This window comes from Onychomys torridus, chromosome 3, assembly GCF_903995425.1.
Source record: "Onychomys torridus chromosome 3, mOncTor1.1, whole genome shotgun sequence".
NCBI lineage: Eukaryota > Metazoa > Chordata > Mammalia > Rodentia > Cricetidae > Onychomys > Onychomys torridus.
In genome coordinates this window covers 127500917-127527768 of record NC_050445.1, presented here as the reverse complement: position 1 = coordinate 127527768, position 26852 = coordinate 127500917, and the positions used below count along the sequence as shown (strand labels likewise).

Sequence of the window (26852 nt, the reverse complement as noted above, 5' to 3'; positions counted from 1 at the left end):
AGATAGATATAGATAGATGATAGATATTGATAAATTGATAGATGATAAATTGATAGATGATAGATATAGATGATATGGGATTTTTAAACTGTTTAACAGAGAAGAGAGTAAAGGGTCTCAGGTAGTTGAGGTTGCCTTCAGCACTAAGGAAGACTTTGAACACCTGATCTTCTGCCTTCACTTCTCAAGTTCTAGAATTACAGGCATGCTTCATCATGTCCAGCTGATCATGTGTCTTTCTCGGGTTTTGGTAGGTTTAGTATTGGTTTTGTAGAATTAATCTGGGGTGAGCTCCTTCCCTGTCTTTCATAGAATAGTTGGAGAAGCATTGATAGTGATTCTTCAAAGGCTTGGTAAAAATTAACTAAATCCATCTGGTCCCAAGCTTTCTTTGTTAGGAGACGAAATTATGTCTGTGAAGTATTATACCTACCAAAACATGATCAATGAAACACAAAAACAGAAAACTATAGGCTGGGTGTCATGGTGTTTGCCTTTGATCCCAGCACACAGTAAGCAGAGTCAGGTAGATCTCTATGATCTCAAGGCCAGTTTGGTCTATTCCGTGAGTTCTGGGATACTCAAGGCTATGTAGAAAAACCCTGTCTGAAAAAGGGGGGGGGGGAGAAAAAACTATAGATCAGTATTGCTGATGAACATAAATGCAAAAAGTAATAAAAATGATTGCAAATTAAGTTCAAAAGCATGTTTAAAAAATACACTATGATCAAGTTGGTTTTGTTTTAGAAGTGCAAGGATGGCTCAATATACACAAATTTAAGCATAATACAGTACATAAACAGTAATAAAAAAAAAAAGTTCCATGATTGTCTGAGCATGATGGTGCTAACCCTGGAACTTGGGAGGTAGAAGCAAAGGATCATAACTCTGAAGTTTCTTTGTCTGCTTCCTGGAGAATGGGTCTAGGGTGAGTCTGAGTGGATAAAACATGAAGACCAAAGGGGTAGGTAGGTGTGCAATTCTGTCACCTGAGGAATGAAGACAGGAGGGTCAGGAGGCCAATGCCAGCCTGGGCTACATGAGACAACTCAAAAAAAAAAAAAAAAAAAAAAAGCAAATAGTTGTTAGGTGTGGTGGTGTATGCTTATAATCTTAGTACTTGGGAGGCTGAGGCAGGAGGATTGTGAGTTCAAGTCAAACCTAGAATGCATAGCCAGAAGATGTGATCTCAAAAAGAGAAATAGTACTAAAAATAAGTCCTTTTTTGTTTGTTTGTTTGTTTGGTTGGTTTGGTTTGGTTTGGTTTGGTTTGGTTTGGTTTTTGAGACAGGGTTTGTGTAACTGCCCTGGCTGTCCTGGAACTCACACTGTAGACCAGGCTGGCCTCAGACTCACAGAGATCCACCTGCCTCTGCTTCCCAAGTGCTGGGATTAAAGGTGTGCTGGTGCACACCTGGATAAGCCCTATTTTTTATGCATTAGTAATGTAAGAAAGAAGTCAAGAAAATAATCCTATTCAACATATCCTTTAAAAACAGGAATAACTTTCAAAAAAGTAAAAGACTTTTACAATAAAAATTACAAAAGAGGGCTGGAGATGTGGCCTGGAAGGTAAGGGCACTTGCCACTCTGCCTGACAGCCCGCGTTTGATCCTCTCAGCCCATAGGTAGAAGAGGACAGACACTGAGCTACATATCCAGCCTTTAGAAAGACAAGTCTATGGTAGTAATGTGTTCCCCAAAATATTGTGCACCCTATAAACTTACCTGGGGTCAGAGAACAGCCACAATATTAAACATGAGGATAGGCAGTGGTAGCACACGCCTTTAATCCTAGCATTCCAGAGGCAGAAATCCCTCTGGATCTCTGTGAGTTCAAGGCCACATTGGAAACAGCCAGGCATAGTGACACATGCCTTTAATCCCAGGAAGTGATCCTTTAATCCCAGGGAGTGATGGCAAAAACAGAAAGATATATAAGGCGTGAAGACCAGAAACTAGAAGCATTTGGCTGGTTAAGTTTTTAGGCTTTTGAGCAGCAGTTCAGCTGAAATTCATTTTGGATAAGACTCAGAGGCTTCCAGTCTGAGGAAACAGGATCAACTGAGGAACTGGCAAAATGAGGTGGTTGTGGCTTGTTCTGCTTCTCTGATCTTCCAGCGGTCACCCCAATACCTGGCCCAAGTTTGTTTTATTAATAAGACTCTTTAAGATTCATGCTACACAAGTCTCTATGTTCTTTCAGCTTGCTGTTACCCAATTAAAATAACATTTTATGTGTGTTTGGTTTTTTTAATTTGTTTGTTGTTTTGAGACAGGATCTCACTATGTTTCCTTGACTGGCCTGGACTTACTACGTAATGAGGCTGACTTCAAACTCAGAGATCCACCTGTCTCTGTCTCCATAGTGCTGAGATTAAGGCATGTGCTGCCATGCCCAGTGATGTGTGCCCCCTCTAAAAAACAAATGAATGAATTATGAAGTTGTAGTAAAATGATACGAAATAAAAGTTGAAATCTTATGTAAAAAAAAAAAAAAAAAGGCAGACTCCACAAGCTGTCTTCTGACCTTCACATGCTCACTATAGCACACACATGCATACATACAAATGTAAAGATACATTTTAATACAATGATAAAACACTGAGGAAAGAAATTGAAAGGGGCTGAAAAGTTGACTCAGGAGTTAAAGCATGTCCACACTGCTCTTGAAGAGGACCTATGTTTAGGTCCCAGCTCCTATACAGGACAACTCACCATCTCCCCTAAGTACAGCACAAGGGGGTCCAGATGCCTCTGGCCTCCTCAGACATGCACTCACATGCACAGACACATACACAGAACTACAAGTCAACTTTTTAAAATTAAGAAACTAGACAATGCTGGGCGGTGGTGGTGGTGGCGGCACACATACGCCTTTAATCCCAGCATTCAGAAGGAAGAGACAGGTGGATCTTTGTGAGTTCGAGGCCAGTCTGGTCTACAGAGTGAGTTCTAGGATAGCCAGAACTGTTTCATAGAGAAACCCTGTCTGAGAGAGAGAGAGAGAGAGAGAGAGAGAGAGAGAGAGACTAGACAATGGGAAGGCCTTGTGTGTTTATAAATAGGGAGAATTAATTTTGTAAAATGGTCATACTGCTGAAATGGTCATACATACTGAGTGCAGTCCCTACCAAAGTGTCAATGGTATTCTTCACAGACAATCCTAAAAATGACATGCAGGCACAAAAGACCCCAATGGCCAAAGGACTCTGAGACAAAAATACAATGCTGCTGGGCCTGGTAGCACATGCCTTTAATCTCAGCACTTGGGAGGCTGAGACAGGCATATCTTTATGTATTCAAGGACAGGCTGGGTCTACATAGTGAATTCTAGGACAGCCAGAGCTATGTAGACAGACTTTGTTTTCAAAAAACAAAACAAGAAGTACATTGCTGAGACATCACAATACCTCATTTCATACAGAGTCATAGTAACAGAAATAGCATGCTACTGTCACAGAGATGGAAGCAGAGCCCAATAAAACAGCCTAGAGGGTCCAGAAATACACCTATGCATCTACAGCCACCTGATTCTTACAAAGCTGCCAAAAAACACATTGAAGAAAACACAGCCTCCTTAACACAAGGTGCTAGTTAAAACTGCATATCTGTATAAAAGAAAAGTAGAAGCTAGATCCTTATTTTGCACTCTGTAGAAAAAGTAAAAATAGATCAAAGGCCTTAATATAAGACCAGACACTTTGAAAGTGTTAAAGGAAAACATAGGGGAAACACTTCAAGATCTCAGCAGGGGAAATGATTTCCAACTAGGACTTCATTAGTTTAGGAAATAAAAGCTAGAACTGGCAAAGAGGACCATATCATCAAAATGTTAAGAATCTGCATAAAAAAGACAAAACCTTCAGAATAAGAAAATCTTTGCCAGCTGTTTATCCCATAGATGTTTAATGAAATGACCAGAATATTAAAAGAATTCTAAGTCAGGCAGGGTGGCACATGCCTATAATCCCAGTGTTTATAAGGCTAAGGCAGGAGGATTCTGTAAGGGCCATCCTGGACTACAGAGTAAGACTGTTCTCAAATAAAATTGTTTTTTAACAACAAAACAATGAGTGATTTAACCAATAGGCAAATGATTTGAGAAGCACTTTTCAAAAGGAATCCAAGCAGACAATAATATGTAATAAAAATATTTGATATCTTTAGCCATCAGGGAATGCAAATCCAATGACAATGAGATTCCATCTAACTTTGATCAGTATGGCTACGGGTAGGGAGAGATGGGGGGAATGTACCTGATTATGTTTTTCTTTTTTCTTGTTTTGGTTTTTCTCTGTGTATCTTTGCGCCTTTCCTGGAACTCGCTTTGGAGACCAGGCTGGCCTGGAACTCACAGAGATCCGCCTGCCTCTGCCTCTGAGTGCTGGGATTAAAGGTGTGTGCAACCACTGCCCAGCTGATTGTTTTTCTAAGCCCTACATTTGGAGGTTTGAGGAAGGAGGATTGTTGCAATACCGAGGTCAGCTGTGCGTCAGAGTGAGTTCTAGACCATTCCAGGCTTCCGAATAAGACCTGTTTAAGAAACCAGGTGCTAGGGAATTGGCTTAGTTGATGAAAGCACTGACCACCAAACCTGATGCCCTGAGTTCAATCCCCAGCACCCACATGGTAGAAGGAGAGATGTGACTCCTGCAAGTTCCCTGACTTCCACAAGCACACAACGGTACGAGCGCACTCACATTCACATACAAATAAGCAAAGAATACACTCCCAATTTTATTTTTAATTTCTGAAACTTTATTATAAAAACAGTTGAAAAAAAATCGCACACCAAACTTAACCAGACACAAAGACTATACAACTCAATGAACTTCTATACAATTGGAGCAGACATTTTGGACAGAAGTCGTGGAGCTTCACATTAGAGTTTACACTTCACTATCAAATATTTTTATACACTCATCCACCACCCAAAACAAAAACAACCACAGCAGAGTTAGAACTAGGAAAGCAATTACCCTTATATCCTCTTTGTGGAACTTGTGTTTAATACTTGAATTCTGTTTTTGTTTGTTTGTTTTTGTTGTTTTCGAGACAGGGCTTCTCTGGGTAGCCCTGGCTGTCCTTGAACTCACTCAGTAGACCAGGCTGGCCTCAAACTCACAGAGATCCGCCTGTCTCTGCCTCCAGAGTGCTGGGATTAAAGGCGTGCGCCACCACCGCCTGGCCAGTTTTTTTTTTTTTTTTTTTTAAGAAAACAAAACAAGGATAACCTGAAAATCCAAGGACTATTACAGCACATACGGAAAGGGATGGGTGGAGAGCAAAAGTGGGGAGTTTCAAGGGGGTGCTGCCATGCAGAGACCGGAGACACGGACTCAGTGTGAGTTTGTGGGAGGAACTCCGAAGTAGAGTTCATTAGCTACACTGTGGCACAAGAGGGCCAGAGAGCTGCTTTTGCTGGACTAGGAAGGGGACTCTGAGCTGGAAGTGCAAGTTTCAGTGTCTCGGTGTTCCGGAACAGCTGCAGTTGGGATTTCCTGTGGCTAGCAGTAGTCTGGCCCCAAGGCAATGAGTCTTGCCCTGTGTCAGAAATGCCAAGCATGACCATCCACCCATCCTACACTGGCATCTGCATTTTGTAACTAGGGTTTAAGATGAACTCTTTTGACTAGGTAACGATCCTGCCTGAAGACAGAGATAACTTTGCCCTGAACATAGCCTTGTTCTGAGGTCAGAGTGTTTCAGCACAGCCACCCCCAGTATGGCATCCACAGACAGGACTGAATCAGATTATGATGCATACATAAATAACAATGTCACCATGAAAGCCACTATATTTTATAATTGTTAGTAATTATAATTCAAAAGATGAATAAGAAAAATTAACCCTGTAAGATTGGTTGCTAAATTTGACAATATTTTTTAAAGTACAGCATAAAGGATTGCAGCTCAGTTGGCAAGAGTGCTTACCTAGCTGGCATGCTAGAAGCTCTGGGTTCAATCCCCAGTACCACATAAATCCACTTGTTGGCTCAGACCAGTGATCCCCACACCCAAGAAATGGATCTAGAGAGGTTCAGGAGTTCAAGATCATCCTCCATAAAGAATTTGAAGTCAGCAGGGCAGTGGTGGCACTCACCTTTAACCCCAGCACTGGGGGGTGGGAGTGGGGGTGGGGGCGCAGAGGCAAGCAGATCTCTGTGAGTTCCAGGACAACCAGGACTGTTTCACAGAGAAACCCTGTCTCAAAAAACAAAAACAGAAACAAAAATTGAAGGCAACTAAGGCTATGAGACTGTCTCATAGGAGAAAGATGAGGAGGGAGGGGAGGTACTTGGCAGGGGTGGGAGTAGGGTATGCTAAAAATTGGATATTTTATTTACTTTCTCAAGATAGACTCCAGACAAGATTGACTAGTGTTGATCTGGCTACATTCTGTTTTTTTGTTTTCAGGCAGTGAAATTGTTGGTTAAAGCGAACGCTGCTGGTGGCTGGCAGCCGTGCCAATGGAGGAGTGTGCTGGTTGGCGGAAGAATCACGAGCTATGGTTACCTTTCTAGAGCTTTATTGGGAGAGAAAGGGGGGAGGGAGGGAGGGAGGGAGGAAGAGAGAGAGAGAGAGAGAGAGAGAGAGAGAGAGAGAGGAGAGAACCAGAGAGACCGTGTGGAGGGAAGAGAGCAGAAAGAGAAAAGGAACACACAGAGGGCCCGCCTGCTTTTTAGGCTGGGCCGCCATCCCAGGCTGATGATGTAATTAAGGACAGAATCCTTACAGAACTGAGGGTGTTCCTCAGTCCCTTTCAGGTGTAAGATTGGGTTTATTCATTTCACTATTAGGATAAGAATTTGTACCGTATCAAGCTGATGAAAGGATATGCTGGCCATACTTTCAGGAGGGGAGGCTAAAATCTTTTTAGAGTATGGACTAGCCTATAGAAAAATGTCTGCTGTAAATCAAACAGTGAAGGGGAAGAGGAATAGGAATCTCACTTACACAACTTAAGTAGAACATAGCTCTCTGAACAGATGAAGATAGGTCCCTTCTGTGTCCCAGAATCTAACCAATATTTATATGTATACTTCAGCTATTATTTGGCTTAAAAGGGCTTATTGGGAAATGTTACCATTTTTATTATTTTCTACAGAGAAAATATTTTCCAGTTTCAAATAACCCTGGACTTTTGAATTATAACCTGTTTTTATGTTTAAAAAAAAAAAAAAGATTGAGTTTTGGTTTTGTTTTGTTTTGTTTTTTTCTGAGACAGGGTTTCCCTGTGTAGCTTTGCGCCTTTCCCGGATCTCGCTTTGGAGACCAGGCTGGAACTCACAGAGATCCACCTGCCTCTGCCTCCGGAGTGCTGGGAGTAAAGGTGTGCGCCACCACCGCCAGGCAAGACTGAATTTATTTCCTGGGTGAGCTAGAACCACAGGTGGAGAAGGGAAGCCCCAGAACCCAGACAAAGGAAGGGGCGTGGCCTCCTTCCGGCTCCCAGGCAGCCAGCCTAGAACAGCAATAGCCGAGGAGCTGGGAACCTGGGATTCTTCCGGAGCTCTCTGTAATTCGCCACTCGTGTGAGGCCCTTACTGAAGATTCTAGCCAGGTAGACATTGGTGTTTTGTGGTACCCACAGGTCTTCCGCGTTAATGACTCCGAAGGCTCGTAAGCTCGAGAAGGCCAGGAATCTATCTGTGTGCGGCAGTTTTTCTCAGTAAACTATCAAGGTGATGGTTCCAGATCAGAACTGACCCAAACTCGCGTTTCTCATTCACGCTGATGTTTGGCGGCATTTTGGAGCACTAGTACAAACCATGGCCCCGGTACAGCAAGGGACGCTGGAACTGGAAGGGTGGGCTCCTCGGATCTGGGGCTCGACACGTAGGGAGAGGTCAGGACTTTTCCTCACCGGTTTCTTTGTGAAGCACCTAGTTGATGGCAGGCACAATTGATATCGTAAGGAAACCGGTGACTAGAGACTCTCTGCTCAGGAGGACCTTACGGGCACGGGCACGGGCACGTGTGGCCCAGGTGACAGAAATGCTGTCAGCAGCAGCAGGGAGCAGGGTAGAAAGGAAGAGCTGGAATAAGCTGTTTGTGACTATAGCCAAGGACTCACTAACCAGGCTAGACTTAAACTCAAAATCCTGCTCAGCCTCCCTGGTGCTGGGCTACAGGCATGTGCCACCACACGTGGCATATTCCCATTGCACGTGGGAAGCTTAAGGAGTGATACCACAGGGGATAGCAGAGGGGTGTTGTGGAGATCGATAGAACTGAGGTAGCATTCCAACCCAGTCCTGGGTGATGATTAATCTTTGGTGTGCTTGCTTAGAGACTCGGAGCACAAAGGCTCAGAGACCAGTGTGCCTGTGTGTGCCCAGAGGCAGTGTGTTTGGAGGGCCAGAACAAGAGGAAAATTGTCTTGAGGACGCAGGGACCACAGGGCTGTGGGCAACCAGTAGACAACTGAGCTTCCTTCTGAAGGAGGGAAACCTGTGAGCAAATAAGAGGAAACTAGAAAGATTATTCTGAGGGTGGGTTTGGAAACAGACTCAATGAGCCGGAGCTGGGAGCCCACCAGTGATATGGCAGTTTGACCCTGGAAGGAGCATTTTGGATACTGGAAATGGAGCTGGGGCTAGGGGTGTAACACAGTTGATAGTGCGTTTGTCTGGCATGCACCGAGCCCTGGCCCTGCATAAAACTGGGTGTGGTGGTGCATGCCTATGATCCCAGTGCTTGGGGGGTAGAGGCAGGAAAGGTCACCAGTGAGTTCAAAGCCAGCTTTGGACAGATCAGACCTTGATGGTGCTGCCTCGAGGTAGGGAAGCAGTAAAAAGCCTCCACCAGCTCTCACTACCTGAGGACAGCTGGGGTAGGAGGCGAAGGAGCACCTGACTAATGAGATTCCCTTGTGGTGAGCACAGCCTGGGCTTCCGCCTCGGGGAAAACTGAGCGGAGGGAAATATTTGGTCTCAACATGGCATTTTCTTCTTAGCCCTTCTTGCTTTTTCTCAACTAAGTATTTCTTGGGTTCTTCTCCTTGGCATCTTCTCTTTCTTTCTCTTGACATATAGCAGTATTCCCTCTGATAGAGCACAAGACTGGGAAGCAGGAGGAGGGCAGCCTAGCTTATCTTGACTAGGCAAGCGCTCGGGATAGGAACTCCTGACAACCCCAATTCATGTTTCATGGTCAGTAAGAAGCCTGGATCCTAAACGGGGTGAAAATGATAAATACTATGGATAAGTCGAGAATCAGTGGATGGCCCCGGCCCAATTTTCTTTTTTTTTTTTTCTTTTTGAGTCAGGGTTTCTCTGTGTAGCTTTGGAGTCTGTTCTGAACTCCCTCTGTAGACCAGGCTGGCCTTGAACTCACAGAGATCCACCTGCCTCTGCCTCCCAAGTGCTGGGATTAAAGGCGGGCGCCACCACTGCCCTGCCCAAGTCCAATTTTAAAGGGCTCAGAGAGTAAAGGCCCTCACTGCCGAAGCTGGTGACCTGAGTTTGGTCCTACATGGTAGAAGGAAAGAACCAACTCCCCACAGTCCCTCTGACCACTCATGTGCCATAGCATATGTATGTCTCCCCCGTATATACATACCCACACAAAATAAAGGTGAATGCAATAAAACAAATTGGGGGTTGGGGAGTTGGGTTGAATTACAGATTTACAACCTGGAGGGCAGCAGGTAAACTACCAGATGCTGAGTAGGTAGACAGGCCAGACTTGGTGAAGCTGCGGTGTCTATTTTCTGCCAATGTCTAAGCAGTTTTGTTTTTTTTTTAAAGAAGGTCATTAGTAGGGAAAGAAGTGGGCATAGGCACTCTATCCAGTGTCTGCCGACCCTTATCTCTTCTCCTCTTCCCAGTGAAACAGCCCTGGGGCCTTTCCTGTTATCAGAATTGCTTCGCCTGGGGAGGGAGTGCCATGTCCTGGTGCACAGTAAGGCTGGGTCGGTTCAAGAAAGGGGGGCTCCAAGGTGAAATCCTAAGGCCCATGTGGCAGCAGGAAGGTCCCGACTCTTCTGATGGGCTGAACCCCAAACAGCCAGCCAAAGGCATATTTATTGAAAGTTACACAAAGTATTTCCTCATGTCAAGGTCCATAATCTAATTTACAGGTCTTACTGAAGGAGAGCCTCCCACGCCCCCAGGACTCTAGGCCTTTATTATGTGTTGTTTGCAGTACACAATAATACAAGAGCCTCAGGTGTGCCTGAGGTGGCTTGTGACCAAAGTCATGGAATGGCTGCAAAGCCTCTTCAGCAAAACAATCACCAGTTTCCACACGGATTCTTCCAAGACAAAGCTCTTCTAGAAAAACACGGTTGTTCATTGTAATATCTACTCCAGATACAGTGAGTCTGCTGAATTGCCACAACAGTTCTGGGGATTAAATGTAGCCATCCTACATCCTACTGAGCTGCACCCCCAGCCTTTGCTTGGCATTTTGGGGTGGGGTCAACGATTATTATCCAGTCATCACACAAAACTGGAAGCTCTGGTGTGTGCTCCAGGCCAAGCCTCGGACCTGGCTCGGAGGAACTCCATGCAGAAACACACCATAAAATGCCTGCTTGACTCACCCACGGGGGCCTCCCACGTGAGGAGCTGAGGTACCGAAAACAAGACTGTCCGGCAGGTTGACGCATGAGTATATGACACAAGAGTACAAGTCACATCTTGGAGTGTGGCCTGTTCCACGAGGCTAAGAGTAGGATCAGGAAGTGAAACCCAGCCACACCCGGGCTTTCGGAGCACCTCCCCTGTATGTGGGCAGTCTTTTCTCCCTGGCACTTTTCTTATTATAGACCAGGGTGTTAGCCACCTTTCCATTACTGACAAAGGGTTTTTCTGCCGAAAGTTTGCTCTTCATCTTTCCATACTGAAGAAACAACTTGAGACCAGTGAAACTCATTTCACCTCAACAAATCTGAACTGCATTTAAATCTCTTCACAGGAAAAATAAAACCCAAGGCTGGGGGTGTAGCTCAGTTGGTAGTGAGCAGGAACCCCTGGTGTGCCCTCCAGCACCACATAAACCGGACAGTGTGGTGGCACATACCTTCAAGGACTTGAGAAGCAGAGGCTGGAGTTTGAGTACAGTGTTCCGGGCCAGCCTGCTCTGCATGAGACCCTTTCTCACAGAAAAGGGGGGAGGACAGGGAAGAGCAGTGGGAAAGGAGAAAGACTTCAGTCCCTGGTGGGAACTTCAGCTTTATCTGCTTTAGAGTTAGGCTGTCAGGCCTTCTCAAGAGTGGGGGCCGTGGCCCCAGAGCCTGACTATACCCATGGCACACTGTATCCAGAACACTGGTGCTTCATTAGCAAGACCTAAAGACCACAAATAACCTAAATTTAGAGATATGGTTAAAAATAAAACCACATTCCAAAACTGTTCCCATCATGCCAGGCAGCTCCCTTAATTATATGCATCCATCATAAAATAGAAATAGAAAATGGTTCTCAGCATAGCTGTGCATTGCTTATCAATGAGGATGATCTATCCAGAAATGCTATGTGACCAGAGTGCTTGTGCTCCAACTAAGACACGTGTGTGTGTGTGTGTGTGTGTGTGTGTGTGTGTTTGTGTGTGTGTGTATGCTTGCACAGATACCACAGGGCATGTGAAGGTCAGGGGACAGTTTGTAGGTCCCAGGTATTGAACTGCTGACATCAGACTGTCAGCAAGTGCCTTGGCCTGCTGAGCCAGCTCACGGTCTTTTGTTTGTTTGTTTGTTTGTTTGTTTGTTTGTTTTTCGAGACAGGGTTTCTCTGTAGCTTTGGAGCCTGTCCTGGACTAGCTTTGTAGAGCAGGCTGGCCTCGAACTTACAAAGGTCCACCTGCCTCTGCCAAGTGCTGGGATTACAGGCGTGCGCCGCCGCCGCCACCCCCTAGCTCAGCTCACAGTCTTACAGGACCACCACTGTATGTGAATTCTGTCCTTGATTAAAATGGTATGTAGCATGTGACTATATGTTTTTGGAAGAAAGAGACCAAATCTCAAGCCAGCATGACAAATCTGACTTCACACTTAGTTGCATTTATAATTCTATTTACAATAGAGCAACAATTAGCCCAGCGGGTAGAAGAGCAGGGATTGGGTTGTGTGATAGGCACCATCACGACAGCAGGCTTTTTGTTAGAACCAACAGTTACCTTAGCTAAATGGAAGGAAAACCATACAGTAAAATGAAGTCAGGTTCAGAGTAGGCCCCCAGGGACCCATTGAATGTAGCTGGCCCTCATCCTAGCACTTTTTTTTTTTTTTTTTTATAAAAAACACAGTCTCATTATGTAGCATTGGCTGGCCTGGAATTTGCTGTGGAGACCAGGTTGGCCTCAAATTCATGAAGATCACTAGCTTCTGCCTCTCAAGAACTAACGGTCTGCAACAACATGCCCAGCTTAATTGCAGCTTAGTTTAATTACATGGTTTTCTCTTTTTGTTTTCTTCTTTAAATGCCTTAGTCTTTTTTTTTTGTTTTTGTTTTTGTTTTTGTTTTTGTTTTTGTTTTTTGTTTTTCGAGACAGGGTTTCTCTGTAGCTTCGGAGCCTGTCCTGTACTAGCTCTGTAGCCCAAGCTGGCCTGGAACTCACAGAGATCCACCTGCCTCTGCCTCCTGAGTGCTGGGATTACAGGCGTGCGCCACGACCGCCCAGCATGTCTTAGTCTTATACATGAACAGTATTTATGGTAGAGAAAAGGTCTAAAATTACCTGATTTTTTAAAAAGAATTATTTTTATTTTGTATATATGTGTGCTGGAGTGCCTGTCTCTGTACCATCTGCATGCAGTGCCTACAGAGGCCAGGAAAGGTCACAGGATTCCCTGGAACTAGAGTTACAGATGGTGTGAGCTACCATGTGGGTGCTGGAATCCCAACAATCCTCTGTAAAAGCAGCCAGTGCTTTCAACTGCTGAACTATCTTTTCAGCCCAAATTATCTGATTTTGTAAACCTGTCTCAACCGTTGATAAATCTTCTACCCATTAGTATATGTCACACTTGAGCTCTGGTGATGGTTCAGTCCAAAGAATACTCTGCAGGGCATACATGAGGACCAAGTTTGCTCTCCGGCGCCCTCAGGAGAAGCTGTGGCGAATGTGTAACCCAGTGCTGAGGAGGAGACAGAAGATCCCAGGGTGTCACTGGCCAGTCATCTTACCATCCTGGGCAAGCCCCAGGTCCCAACGAGAGACCCTGTCTCAAAAAACCAGGCTTCTGAGGAATGATACCCGAGCTTAGCCTCTAGCCTGCACATACATATGCAGTTCACACAAATGAATGCACAATCAAGTGGTCACACGTACACGCTATATATTACATTATAATACACGCTATGTATTACATTTATTTATACATAGAGATCCGAACATTTGCAGTGATTTAAGACTCATTTCCCACCAGCTTTGTTTTGTTTTGTTTCCAAGACAGGGTTTCTCTGTAGCTTTGGAGCCTGTCCTGGAACTCGATTTGTAGACCAGGCTGGCCTCGAACTCACAGAACTCCACCTGCCTCTGCCTCCTGAATGCTGGGATTACAGGTGTGTGCCACCACTGCCCAGCTCCCACTAGCTTTGATAGGTGCTTATAATCACAGCTCTCTGGAGGCAGAGACATAGGAACACAAGTTTGAACCCAGCTTATTCTACAGAGTGAGTTCTAGGCCAGCTAAGGCTACTTAGTAGGACCAAGTCACCATGTCAAAAAAGAAAAAACGCAGGCTTAAGAAATGGCTCAGCAGTTAAGAGGATGTACTTCTCGAGGGGAGTTTGGTTCACAGCAAATATATAAGGTAGCTCACAACCACCTGTCAGTCCCAGGAGCAAGGCCCGAACTCAGGGCCTTGCGCTTGCTAGGCAAGTGCTCTACCACTGAGCTAAATCCCCAACCCCAAAATTTTTTAAAGCAAGACAAATGAGCAATAATTTTCCTCCCCCATTACACTTTCCCATCCCCAGTACGTCAGAAGTACTCATGTCCAACATCAGTGACTACACACTATTTACTGTATAATATATAGCATAACACTCTCTTAGGACAGAGAAAATATCTTCAGCAATATGATGCATTAACAGAAGGTCTTCTCCCATTTTTTTTCTAGAAAAATCTGTTCATAGTCAGTGAAATGGAAAAGCCTCAGACCAATGACTCTTTTGAACATGAGCTTGAAGACTTCATTAGAAAGCAGAGAGCCAGAGGATTACGTCCAAGGACCTGTTTCAGAAATACGGCAGAGGAATCTTTTCACCAAGAAAGAGACCGTGTCAGCCCGGAACCTCCAATGCTGGGGCCACCTCTCTCATCCAGAAAACACCCCAGATCCTCTACTTCCTGCGGAAGGCCGACAGTGGAAAACCTGGTACCTCACTGCAGACGAAGACTGGACTCTCTAAAACATCATCAGAATAACCAGCCAGTCAGTCAAGACAGAAAGGAAAGGCCCCGTCACCAGGAGTGGGGAGGAGCCACCAGTGTGGAGCACGGGGTGCCCAAGAGGAAACACCACAGAGAGAGGGGTTCCCGCAAAGAAGACCTCAGCAGAAGGAAGGCCTCAGCACAGCCAGTGGGAACTGAGAAGTCCAAGCCCAGAAAGAGGACCCACTATCATGGAAGAGACCCCACCAGAAGCAAACGCCAGTCCCACAGAGAGAAGAAGGAGCCAGAGGAGTGGGATTTGTGGGATGAAGCTATCTTGGGCAATTGCTCCTGATGTTTGGGCATTTGGGGTCCCAAAAGTCAACAACTTGGTTCTATTGGTAAGGGTGGATCAGATACCTCAAAACAATTAGATATCAGGCTTCTGTCATGGTCCATTTGCTCTACTGGTGTGGAAATTGGGAGTCTGCATGGGGACGCTCTTCTGGTGCTGGCAGGGATGGGCCTTTCGTGCCTGAGGCCTTTGGGCTGTGCTGACAGAGCCATGGACTTGCCACCTTTGCCATTGGCACCATTCAGAAGGCTGCCCCTGTCATCCACTCAGCCCCTCTGCTATCGATAAAGATCAAAAGAAGACAGGAGGGTTGAGATCTACACCAGTCAAGCCGCATACACACCCCACCCCTACCCCTCCCACCCCCCACCCCGCAGTCTTGGGCACGCTAGGCAAGAGTTCTCTCGCTGAGCTACATCTCATCCCCAATCACAAGCCTTCTTCTGACAGGCCACCATGGGAAGCACCCTGCCGCCCATAGACGGAGTCAGATTGGCTGCAGGATTACCTAGCATTCACCAAGGTATGTGGTGAGCAGAGATCTGCATGTGCTGTGTGAAACTACCATAGCAACAATACTGAGATTGAAGGCGTTCACAGCCAGGCCCAGCCAAGAGAGAACTGGTTTCTTGTTTGTTTTTTTGTTCAAGATACATTAGCCAGATGCTATTAAACAAGAAATGGTAATAGATGCATTTGCCAGAACAGTTTGAGTTTGTGTGAAGCAGAAGATTTTGCTCTAAAATCTCTAAAAATTAGAATCTTGACAGTAAGCATTAAACACACACACAGAAAGACACAGAGTGTCTGGTAGGATGGTCTCAGGAGACAAGAACTGGGTGGGTAGAGGGTAGTGAGGAGTAGACCAACCTTCATGGGGCGAGTGAGGGGGCTCAGGGAGTAAAGGGGCTTGCTGATAAGCCCGGCTTACCTGAGTTTGATCCCTGGGACCCACACTGTAAAAGGATAGAGCCAGCTCCTGCAATGTGCTGTTTTTATTTATTTTATTTTTATTCAGAATGTTGTTTCATATGAGCCTTCCAGGAGACATTCGTAAAGGCAAGAAGCAGAGCGGGAAAACCACTTTTATCACACTTAGTGTCCCTATCCAAGCTAACAAATGATCACCTCTTAAAACAGGACTTCCACACTAGTCTGGTTTCACTATGTGGCCTTTTAGTCTCTTCCAGTAGATGGCACTAGAAGGTCATTGTAGAGTAGAGGCAGGAGCCCCCCCCCCCCCCCCCACTTTCCTCCCCTTTCCCTGGCTTGCCCTTTTCTTGGTAACAAAAATGGGGAGGTGTTGGGGAGCGTGTGCACCTCGGCAAATGTCTTTGTTGGTGGACTCTGGCCCAGTTCTAACTGCAGAGTCTAAATCTCCGAGGTTGTGGAGAGGACCCTCGGCCTCCCTCACCCGTTGTACCCCCTCAGCCCCACCCGTGGAGCCCCAGGCCAGCCAACCGCCACATGCAGGTCCCAGCCAGCCACCTGCTTGGCACTCTTGAGCTGACAATGTTGTTCTTGTATTGGAATCTCAAGGATACAAAATGGACATGTCTTCATTGAAATGTGTTTCAAAGCATGTACTTGTGGGCCTGGCAGAGGGCTCAGTGGGTAAAAGCATTTGGTGCCAAGCCTGACGACCTGAGTTCAATCCCTGGGTCCCAAATTGGTGGATGGATCCAGAACCAAGTCCCCCGAGTTGTTCTCTGACCTCCACGTGTGATATGCGCCCACTCCCTGTACCCTCAACACAATAGATACAGATTTTAGAAACATGTATTCATTTTATCTTGAATTTCATCAATAAAAATGTGGATTTTTTTTAGTGTTGTAGTATGTGATATCCTTGACCGTGACTCTTGCCCACAAAGCCCAAAATACTACCTGACCCTTTACAGAAGGCCTGTCAACCCTTGTCCTAGGGTCCGCTTGTACTCACTGGGTAATTAACCATTTTTTAAATTTAATTTTCTCTGCTTAAATTACTGCTGTGGCTTTGATTTGGCCCTCACTGATAGAGTCTTACTACACACACCATTTCTACCAATTAAGAAATCATAAACCAAATAGGAGAGTAAGGATCTCACCTGTTAATTTAAATGGTAAGTGCTGGCAAGGTGACGGTAGGCAAAACTCTCACTGTGCAAGAGTGAGGACCTGAGTTCAAGTCCCCAGATCCCACATAAAGTCGGTGCAGTAGCATGTGCCTGTGACCCCAGAACTCCTGTGAGACAGGAAGCAGAGACAGAATTTTAAGAAACTTGCAGGCTAGCTAGGCCGGCATGTGCCGCAGTGAACCAGAGAGACCCTGTCTCAAGGTGAAGATGGACACCTGAGATGGTCCTCTGACCTCCACACACTCCTGTGGCACACACATGCCCGCCCACAAGTTGTATAAACACACTGTTTTCTTTTGTTGTTCGAGACTGGGTTTCTCTGTATAGTTTTGGTGCCTGTCCTAGATCTCGCTCTGTAGCCCAGCCTTAAAATGCAGCACTGAAGTCTTCTTTGGCGTCTTAGAATTCTGAATAGGAAAACTATCATTCTGTACACTTTATGGTTTTTGTTTGTTTTTTCAAAAAGTGTTTTTCTTTCTCTCTCTCTTTTTTGTTTTTGTTGTTTGTTTGTTTGTTTATTTGTTTTTTTCGAGACAGGGTTTATCTGTGTAATTTTAGTGTCTGTCCTGGATCTCAAGCTGTAGACCAGGCTGGTCTCGAACTCACAGAGATCCGCCTGGCTCTGCCTCCCAAGTGCTGGGATTAAAGGCATGCTCTACTGCCACCTAGCCATAATTTGTCTGAATAGTGGCCTTGTGATTATTTGCTGAAAATCTTGAGCTATACAGTTGTAATTTGGGCTACTACATGTGACACATAATTTCATTTGTCAGGGTAAATAGATTATGAGAACTTTTTAATGTAAAGTGTATTGTTTTATTCTCTCATATATTACATCCTGACTGCAGTTTCCCCTCCCCCCACCTCCCTTCTCCCCCAGGTCCACCTTTCCTCAGCCTCCTCTCAGAAAAGAGCAGGTTCCCAGGGACGTCAACCAAACATGTCATGACAAGCTACAATAGCCCAGGCACATACCATCTCATCAAGGCTGTAAGGGCAGCACAGTATGAGTCCCACAGACAGGCAAGCATCAGAGACAGCTGCTGCTCCCCCACTGTGAGAGTCAAATAAGAACACCAAGCTACTCAGCCATGACACATGTGCAGAGGACCTAGATCAGACCTCTACAGGCCTTCTGATATCTGCAAGCCCCCATGAGTCCTGGTCAATTGGTTCTATGGACCATGTTCTCCCAGTGTCTCTGATCCACCTCATTCCTCCAGTCCTTCCTCTCCCTCCTCCACAGGACTCCCTAATATTTAGTTGGAGGACTTTGCACCTGCTCCCGTCAGTTGCCGAAGGAAGTCTCTCTGGTCTCTGCAGAGGATTCTGCTAGACTCTGGTCCCAGGTTGAAGGTTTCTGCGGCTGGGTTGTTGTCCTTATCCCGCCACTGGATTCCTTGCCTGGTTATAAATGATGACCAGTTCAGACTCCATGTCCCCCATTGCTAGGAGTCTTTGCTAAGGTTACCTTTTCAGATTCCATGGGGTTTCCATTGTACTAGATTTTTACCTCACCCCCCGAACTGCCCCCAATTCCAGATGTTTCTCCCAGCATTCTCTCTCTCTCTCTCTCTCTCTCTCTCTCTCTCTCTCTCTCTCTCTCTCTCTCTCACACACACACACACACACACACACACACACACACACACACACACACACACACGATCCCTCCTGTTCCCACTCCCAGTATACCAGAGAAATCTATTCTGTTTTCCCTTTCCCAGGGAGATTCTTACACACAGATTTTAGGAGTTCTAGTTATAGGTCTAGCCACATCGGTACGACAGTGAATGAGATAAACACAAATGAGGAGAAGGAAGACACATGGACGGAGGGTTGGTAAGTAATTTGGAACTCGATTCCGGACACCTATTGGAAGGAACAGGTAATATCTGTCATCCCTGGACCCATCTAATGAATGCCAGTATCCCTCTCTGCTTCCATGCAGTCCATGATAACGCAGAGCATGCATCCTCCGTGGGGTCCAGCTCACACCCAAAGTTCCAGACTCAGTTCACGTGTTCAAAAAAAAAAAATTCTTCTGTCTGTCTGTCTGTATGTCTCTCCCTCTCTCTCTCCCTGATTTTTCAAGACGGAGTTTCTCTGTGTCCCTGACTGTCCTGTAACTCACTCACTCTGTAGACCAGGCTGGTCTTGAACTCAGAGATTCTCCTGCCTCTGCCCTCTTGAATGCTGGGACTAAAATGTGCCAATACCACCCAATATCCTTTCTAAATTCCTTAGAGAAAAACTTGACAATTTCCCAAATGACTTTAGTTAATAATTGAAAGTACTTAGGGTTGGGGATTTAGCTCAGTGGTAGAGCGCTTGCCTAGCAAGGCCCTGGGTTCAGTCCTCAGCTCTGAAAAAAAGAAAAAAAGGAAAGTACCCAAGGGTTGTGTGCATATTTCTGTGTGTAGGTAAAATGAAAAAGGGGAACATGAGAAAAACTGAATACTTTTTTTAAAAATCCTGAGTACTGGGATTAAAGATGTGTGCCAACTCCACCTGGCATGAAGAAACACTTCTACATTGTGTCCCTGTAGACACCCCAGCATGATGGGAAGACTGTCAATCACACACACACACACACACACACACACACACACACACACACACACACACACGTGTATGAAGCCTGGGTGTCTGGGAGAAACAGGTTATGACTGTTGGGGAGGTCTTTTGAGGCAGAGCCCACTGCTCCTCACAAATGTCCCTTTGGCAAGGTGCAGGGTCAACCACTCTAAATGGCGAAGGAGAAGGTTGTTCACTGGCCAGCAGTGCCCTCCTCTACTCCAAAAGGGAAAATCTCCTTGATGCTGCTGTGGCCTTCACCCACTCTAGAGCTTTCTTCAGCACCTCCAATTTAGGCTTAGATCTCCCTTATATCCGAATTAACAGTTACTTTCTATTATGGTAAGTGTTACACTTCTTTTCTTAATTTGTTTTTGGTTTTGTTTGTTGCTTTTCGAGACAGGGTTTCCCTGTGTAGCTTTGACTGTCCTGGAACTCACTCTGTAGCCCAGGCCAGCTGCAGACTCACAGAGATCTGCCTGCCTCTGCCTCCCAAGTGCTGGGATTAAAGATGTGCGCCACCGCCCATCTCTTTCTGAGATGAATTTGCTTGTCTTTAGTATTTAAGCTTTTTCTTTTCCAGGGGTTATTATGGCTAATCTTCGTTGTCAGCTTGACTGAACTGAGAGGTACTTCATCAGTTAAGCACAGCTCCGGGTGTCTGTCAACAGTTCCTGGAGAGGCTCATTTCATGAGGACTCTGACCTGACAGATGGCTCCATCCTCTCCATCCATCGGTGGATTCAGGCCGCTGGGAATGCACCCTTGAGGGCTCCATCCTGCTTGGGTCCCCTCCATCAACCGCCCCACTGAGCTTCTGGCCGTCCATGATGTGAGTTCTTCCACTTTGCCGTGACGGACGGAGACTTCCCAAACCGTCAGTAACTTCTCCTGGGCCAGTGAGATAGACGACTTGATCCCCGAGGGCACAAAGTGGAAGGAGAGAACTAAGTTATCCTTTGACCTCCCAACTAGATAAATGCAATAACAACAAAAATCCCAGATGTTGGTTCCAACAACGCAAGTAAGACAAGAGCCAGACAGATGTCCTCTTAGGACACAGCTCTGTGAAAGTTAAAACGACAGTGAATGGCCAGAGGCCCATAAACAGCACCTCACATACCAGGCCTTCCTGTATCGAACACAAGCTAAAACGCCAGAGCGTGGAGTGTATAGATGAGAAAGTAATTGAGGGGGAAACTGCTGGATATGGTTTTTTTTTCCGAGACAGGGTTTCTCTGTAGCTTTGGAGCCTGTCCTGGACTAGCTCTGTAGACCAGGCTGGCCTCGAACTCACAGAGATCCACCTGCCTCTGCCTCCTGAGTGCTGGATTACAGGCATGTGCCACCGCCCAGCATTATATACTTCTTTTCTCTTTTTTTTTTTTTTTTTGGAGCTGAGGATCGAACCCCAGGCCTTGCACTTGCTAGGCAAGCACTCTACCACTGAGCTAAATCCCCAACCCCTACACTTCTTTTTTTGTTTTTGTTTTTGTTTTTGTTTGTTTTGGTTTTCGAGACAGGGTTTCTCTGTGTAGCTTTGTGCCTGTCCTGGAACTCACTCTGTAGCCCAGGCTGGCCTCGAAGTCACAAAGATCTGCCTGGCTCTGCCTCCCAGTGCTGGGATTAAAGGCGTGCACCACCACCATGCTTAGGAGCTTTCCAGAAAGGCCCAGGCTATCCTTGTCTAATTGGGAAGCACTTGGTGCGAGGGTAAGTGTTTTTAGCTATGTCTCATATGATGTGAGCTGCCCAGCTTAACCAGAGGGTTTCCACATCACTACCAGGATATCCTGCAGAGCATCCCTAAGCACCACACCTGGGTCTGGAGCTACATGCTGAGTGGTGTCCATAGCAGGAACTGAGAACAGAGGGTAGAGTTTGCTGTCTTCCCCAGATTGAGGGCTGAGACCACATGAGACTGTGGCAGTGGGGTCTGAAGGTGGCTGAAAAAGGAAACTTTTAGAGATGAGCTCATCCTTATCCTCCTAGGGATCAAAAAAACAGAACTAAAACTTTTGTCTTTATCCAGAATTGTGGCCAAGGTGGAGAGGCAGAAAGTAAGCAGTGGGTAAAGTAAAGGAATCCAGGATGAAGTGGGGGCTGGTTCCTGTGGCTGCCCATGCCTGGGTGCCTTGAGTGGACACACGCCTGTGTGCTTCAGGTAGACCGTGCCTGCATGTTTTGGGGAGACACATGCCTGCATTCTCTAAGGAGACACATGCCTGCATGTTTTGGGGAGACACGTGCTACATGCGTTGGGTAGACACATGAATGCCTGCATGTTTTGGGTAGACACATGCCTGGGTGCCTTGAGTGGACACATGCCTGGGTGCTTTGGGGAGACACGTGTCCTAGGTCCCACTCTGGCTTTTCTACCTCATAGGTGGCTCAGGCTACAGGACCTGCTGAGGAGTTTCTAGCAGATTCCACAGGACAGAGTTTTTTTTCCTGGTTCTAATTCAGGTGGGGTTCCCAGATTCACAGACAAGCCTAAATATCTGTATATAATGGTATGAAGTTGCCAAACAGAGAGGCTAACTTCAGGTTCCCTTTTGGGGTGTCCCCCAGGCAGGAGTGAGAAGGCTCAGATGGAAGGCTGATACACAGTAAATAGCAGAAAAGGGCTGAGGAAAGCCAAAACCAAAAGGCCGCCATGCAGGAGGCTTCTTTATCGTGACAGCTGGAGCTGCCTTGTTTGGGAACTGGGCTCTTTTCTCTCCTAGGGTAACTTGGTTTATAACTTCAGCATGATTTGCTTGAGTATAATAAACCAATGGCTTGCCTTGAACTTAATCTAACAGAATGCTGAGTCATGAGTATTGATCTGATATCAACATGCAGAACATTAAACAGTGAGACAAGCTAAAGTATGTATGCAATCACACATATCTTCACATATAATCACAGTGATGAACACAACCATGAATGCATGTGCACATGCACATGCACTGTGGCCTTGAATGAGTCTATTTCCTCGTCAGCTGATGGGAATGTTGTTCTGTATGCTGTGAATGTGTGTTGCTCTGATTTGCTTGATAAATAAAATGGTGATTGGCCAGTAGCCAGGCAGGAAGTATAGAATAGGTGGGATAAACAGAGAGAATTCTGGGAAGAGGAAGGCTGTGGGAGCCTGTTTTGGGATTCCTCATGGCTTTACCCAGCAGGTCCACATAGAGGATGATTAGGGCCACGGGCCTGAGTGCAGGTGTCTGAGATGGTCTGCACTTGGCAGTGCCAGGGAAGGAGGTCTTTTGCTCCACCCCTTGGCGTCTCTATAAATACCCTGGGGCAGAGGTAGTCAGGGCCCACGGGAATAGGTTCCAGGCCCTCTCAAGGCTGTCCTGTATTTTCTATCTGTTTATCTGCACTATAAATCCTTCTATCTAATATTTCCTGCTGCTCACACTCAAGAAAACTCTGGGGAGCTGTGGGGTCAGTGCGTAAATGCCCCCACAGAATGGCGCCATGAACAGAGACTAAAGACAAAAAAAGGGGAGAAGAAAAAAAGGGGACTAAAGACAAATGAACAGGGACTAAAGACAAAGTAATAAGGGACAAAACATAAAGGAAAATAATAGTTTCATCACAGAGTTTTTGGCGAAAGTGTGAGTCAGCCCTACCAGTGGAAAGTGGCATGCCAGTGTTATGTTTTATTATATATATAATATATTTGAGGGGCAGGGCTTTTATCCTTGAGAGAAAAGGAAAACAGACTGGAAGGATGTCCGATGCTGCAGCACAAAATTCTCTTCTGTCAAAATTTTCTATCTTCTATCCCTTTCTCAATTTCTATCTGTGAAAAATATAAGGTATAGTGTAGTAATATAGTATAGGAAAAACTTAGAAGTGTAAGATCGTGTAGAAAAAAAAAGGCAGCTAGACAGAAACTCTTCAGTCTTCTAACTTTGGGGGCTATGAACGCAAACTGGGGGGAAAAATCTTTGAGCTTTACGGGTAGTAAAAAAGCTGCTCTTTGAGCTTATGGGGAAGAAAAAGTTTCCTGTGGGAGCTTTTGACATGGGGACAGCTGAAATGCTAAGTCCAAGCGGCAGGAGAAAGTGAGTTCTCCCTGAGGCAAAAATGTGGGTGTAAAAAGCCAAGAAGTTTAAAGTTGGGAAGCTTTGGGCAAAGTTGGTCTTTCTCTTCTGGGGGAAAAAATCTCTCTTAAACTAAAGCTTTTCTTGAAAAATTTGGGGGAAAATCTCTCTAAGAAGTCTTAATCTTTCTCTCTTTAAAAAAACTTAAAAACAGCCAGGTGGTGGTGGCGCAGGCCTTTAATCCCAGCACTCGGGAGGCAGAGCCAGGCGGATCTCTGTGAGTTCGAGGCCAGCCTGGGCTACAAAGTGAGTTCCAGGAAAGGTGCAAAGCTACACAGAGAAACCCTGTCTTGAAAAACCAAAAAAAAAAAAAAAAAAAAAAAAAAAAAATCCTTAAAAACTAAAGCCTTTAACTTCTCAAAAGGACAAAAATTGGAATCACCTGAAGATATTAGTATGGGGACCACCTGTGATTAGTTCTAAGGGAAAACAACAAACCTCTTGACAGCAAAACCTAAGTTCTTTTTCAAGCTTTAAGAGACAAGTTCCTAAAAACCTCTGCTAAGCTCTGTCTCTTCAAGCTAGTAAAAGGCAGTGGGTCAAAGTCCCCTGAGGGAAACGCTGGGAGAGTGTGGGTGAAGAGCTACAGAGCCCAAGGGCAGAAAACCGAAAACCTGAAAAAAGCAAACAAGCCAAGCTTTTCAGTTTCAGCGGAGCTGAGGCATCAAGGGTTTTGTTTCTGAGTGAACATTTTAGAACAAAAGGTGCTCCTAATTGCCCTAACGCAAAGATGCCCTGAAGTGATACAAACTGTTAGCATGGTATCCTCGCTTCTGATCAAAAGCCCAGAGGTGACTGGCCAGCGTCTCTGAATTGGAGTGCATTTCAGGGGATACCAGGGTTCCTGCAGTTGCAAACTTCCTGGAGCACAGAGCTGAGGCAGGAAGGTGCAGGACCCAGGGGAAGATGGCTAATGAACAAACAAAGCTAAAGCCTGTGGGAACGGCACAGTTATCCGCTTTCCTACAAGTCCCAGGTTGATAGGTTCACAGCTGCAAAAAGAAATCTGAGAAAAGCGTTCCTACCAGAGAAAGGACCTTTCCGGGAAAAAAATAAAGCTGAACTGTGTCTGAAGCAGTTGTGCTGCTGAGTCAGAACGCTGTCTGGAGAAAGAGCCCAGCCTGGGCAGAACAGAACTATCCAGGAGTAAAGCTTTCTTCTCTGTCAGAGAAAGCATCTCTTTGAGAAAAGCTTTGTTTCAACTGACTCCCGGTGAGCTGAGGGAGTGTAGCCTTGAGGGGGGATCGCCTCTAGCATAGGCTCTGTCCTTGAGCACCCAGACAAACAAATGCAACCCATGGGGGACTGGGCCAGGTGAAGGCCTGAGGAGGCAAAACACCTGTCCTAATGGGAGTTTAGAAATGGCAAAAACATCTCTTGTTAGATTTGCAGTCTGTGTGCAAACCACACAGACCCCAAAAACAGAAACGGACTAAAGCCCCTACATTCAGAAGCAAAAAAGCTGTCATTGGCGTTGGGAAATGTTTCTGGGGTAGAAGGGATAAATTGAGACCAAAGTGGGAACTGTCTGGGAGAAAGACTCTGAAGAAACAGAAGGGACATAATCCTCCCCAGAAAATGCATGACCTGAAAAAGCTGCTAGAATTTGAGGCAGATTCGGGGGAGAAAAAAGCCCCTACCTCCAAAGGCAGCTAGCAGAGGTACAGATACCTGGGGGGGGGGGGGGGGAGGAACAAGCAAAATGAGAATAAAATCAGTGGGAGAAAAAAATCTCTCTGAAGGAGCTATAGAAAAGCTCTGTTGTAAAAGTTTGTTTTTTACTCACTGGCTAAGGCAAACACAAGCCCCAAGGGAAGTTGGTAAAAGGAATGCCCACCTCAATGCACATTAAGGAGGCAGATACAGTTCTGATTCCGGGGCCAGTGCCCTATAAAGCAGAGATACCTGTGGAAGCCAGCAGAGGAGAGAACAGAAATCTCCCAATGTCCCATAATTGAAAACTTAAAACGCTTGGTTCAAACCTCCCGTTGCAAAAGCAAAAACTTCTAAAGCAAAAGAACTAGAAGTTAACTCTCGGACCCAAAAAGAACTATGGGAGATGAAGTTCATAAGCTAGCTTGTAACAGTGAGCTGATGAAGAGAAATGCCTTCTGGGAAATGTAGTTTTTTCAGCTAAAGATGGCGTTACTGTCCAATTTTTTTTCAGCTCAGAATGAAGTTTCTTCTCAAAGCAATGCTAGAAAGCTTAATTTTACCTCTTGAACTCAGATCAGACAAAAATCTACCTATAAGAGCAAAGCAAGAGAAAGCAGTTTATACTCTGAATGTTGTTTTAGATATGAAGAAACTTTCTTGAACAAACAGCCTGCAATGAGTAATTCCTTTGCAAATCTAATAAGGAGACAAGGAAACAGACATTCAAAAAGAAATGTCTGCTTTACAGATGCGAATCAAACTTCAAAAATCTTACAAAATAGTAGCTTCACCTCAAAGTTCCTTATTTAAAAATTGATGCTAAATATCACAGCCGTTAATAACAGCAGGGGTTAAAGCTAATGAAGTGAGGGTACTAAATCATGAAAATGCTTTTCCTCAGAGAATGCTAATGAAAGATACATTTATGTTCTTGACTCCTTTGAATAGTAGCAGTTTGGGTGAAAATATTGGGCTAGTAAAAATCTATTAGAAACATCAGCACTGTTCAAGAACTCATGGCAAATACAGCTTTAAAAAATTAAGGAGGGAATGCGGGGATTTAGCTCAGGGGTAGAGCGCTTGCCTAGCAAGCGCAAGGCCCTGGGTTTGGTCCTTGGCTCTGGAAAAAAAAAAATTAAGAAGAGGGAAAATTGTATCAGAGTTTGAGTATGAAAAGCAGCTGAATCAATCTCTCAATATTGAGGTTCCCTCCTGCAGTCTGGGGATTGTAGGGGAACGAAGAGGCCCCCAGGCTGCTGAGGAGTTTGAGATTTTGTTTCTAATGTTCTCAGATCTGTTGAAAGCTGCGGGTCTAGAACCCCATTCCAATTTAGACAACTATCTTCTGTGGGAAATTGACTGAGCTGCCAGTCAAGCGATTCAGAAACAGTGTATTCTTTACAAGGATTTTCTTCTCTTCTCTTCTTTCTTTTGGGTTTGCTGTAAACTGACGTAGCCTTTAATAGTTGTTATAAAACACCTGAACTGGATAGCAACAGAGGTCACTAAGTCCCAGAGTTAAGAGTGAGCCATTAAAGAATAACTCTAATTTCAATCCATCAAGAACTTTGAGACTATCAAAGCTATCTATAAGCTCTGAACTTTAGAAATTATTTGCGTACTTTCTGTCTAGTTAAGACAATCTTTCTATTAGAGATAGTGATGATAATTAAGAGTAAGAAGTAGAAAATTATTCTGTCTTGTGAGAAAATGTTA

General features: G+C 45.3%; 1 protein-coding gene across 1 annotated transcript; it reads left to right on the top strand.

Moving 5' to 3' along the window:
* Positions 1-14088: 14088 nt before the first annotated feature.
* Positions 14089-15505, top strand: LOC118580846 (zinc finger matrin-type protein 1-like). Its single transcript, XM_036182840.1, has one exon. It carries the CDS (start codon positions 14099-14101, stop codon positions 14681-14683), a length of 585 nt encoding a protein of 194 aa, XP_036038733.1. The 5' UTR covers positions 14089-14098; the 3' UTR covers positions 14684-15505.
* Positions 15506-26852: the final 11347 nt, after the last annotated feature.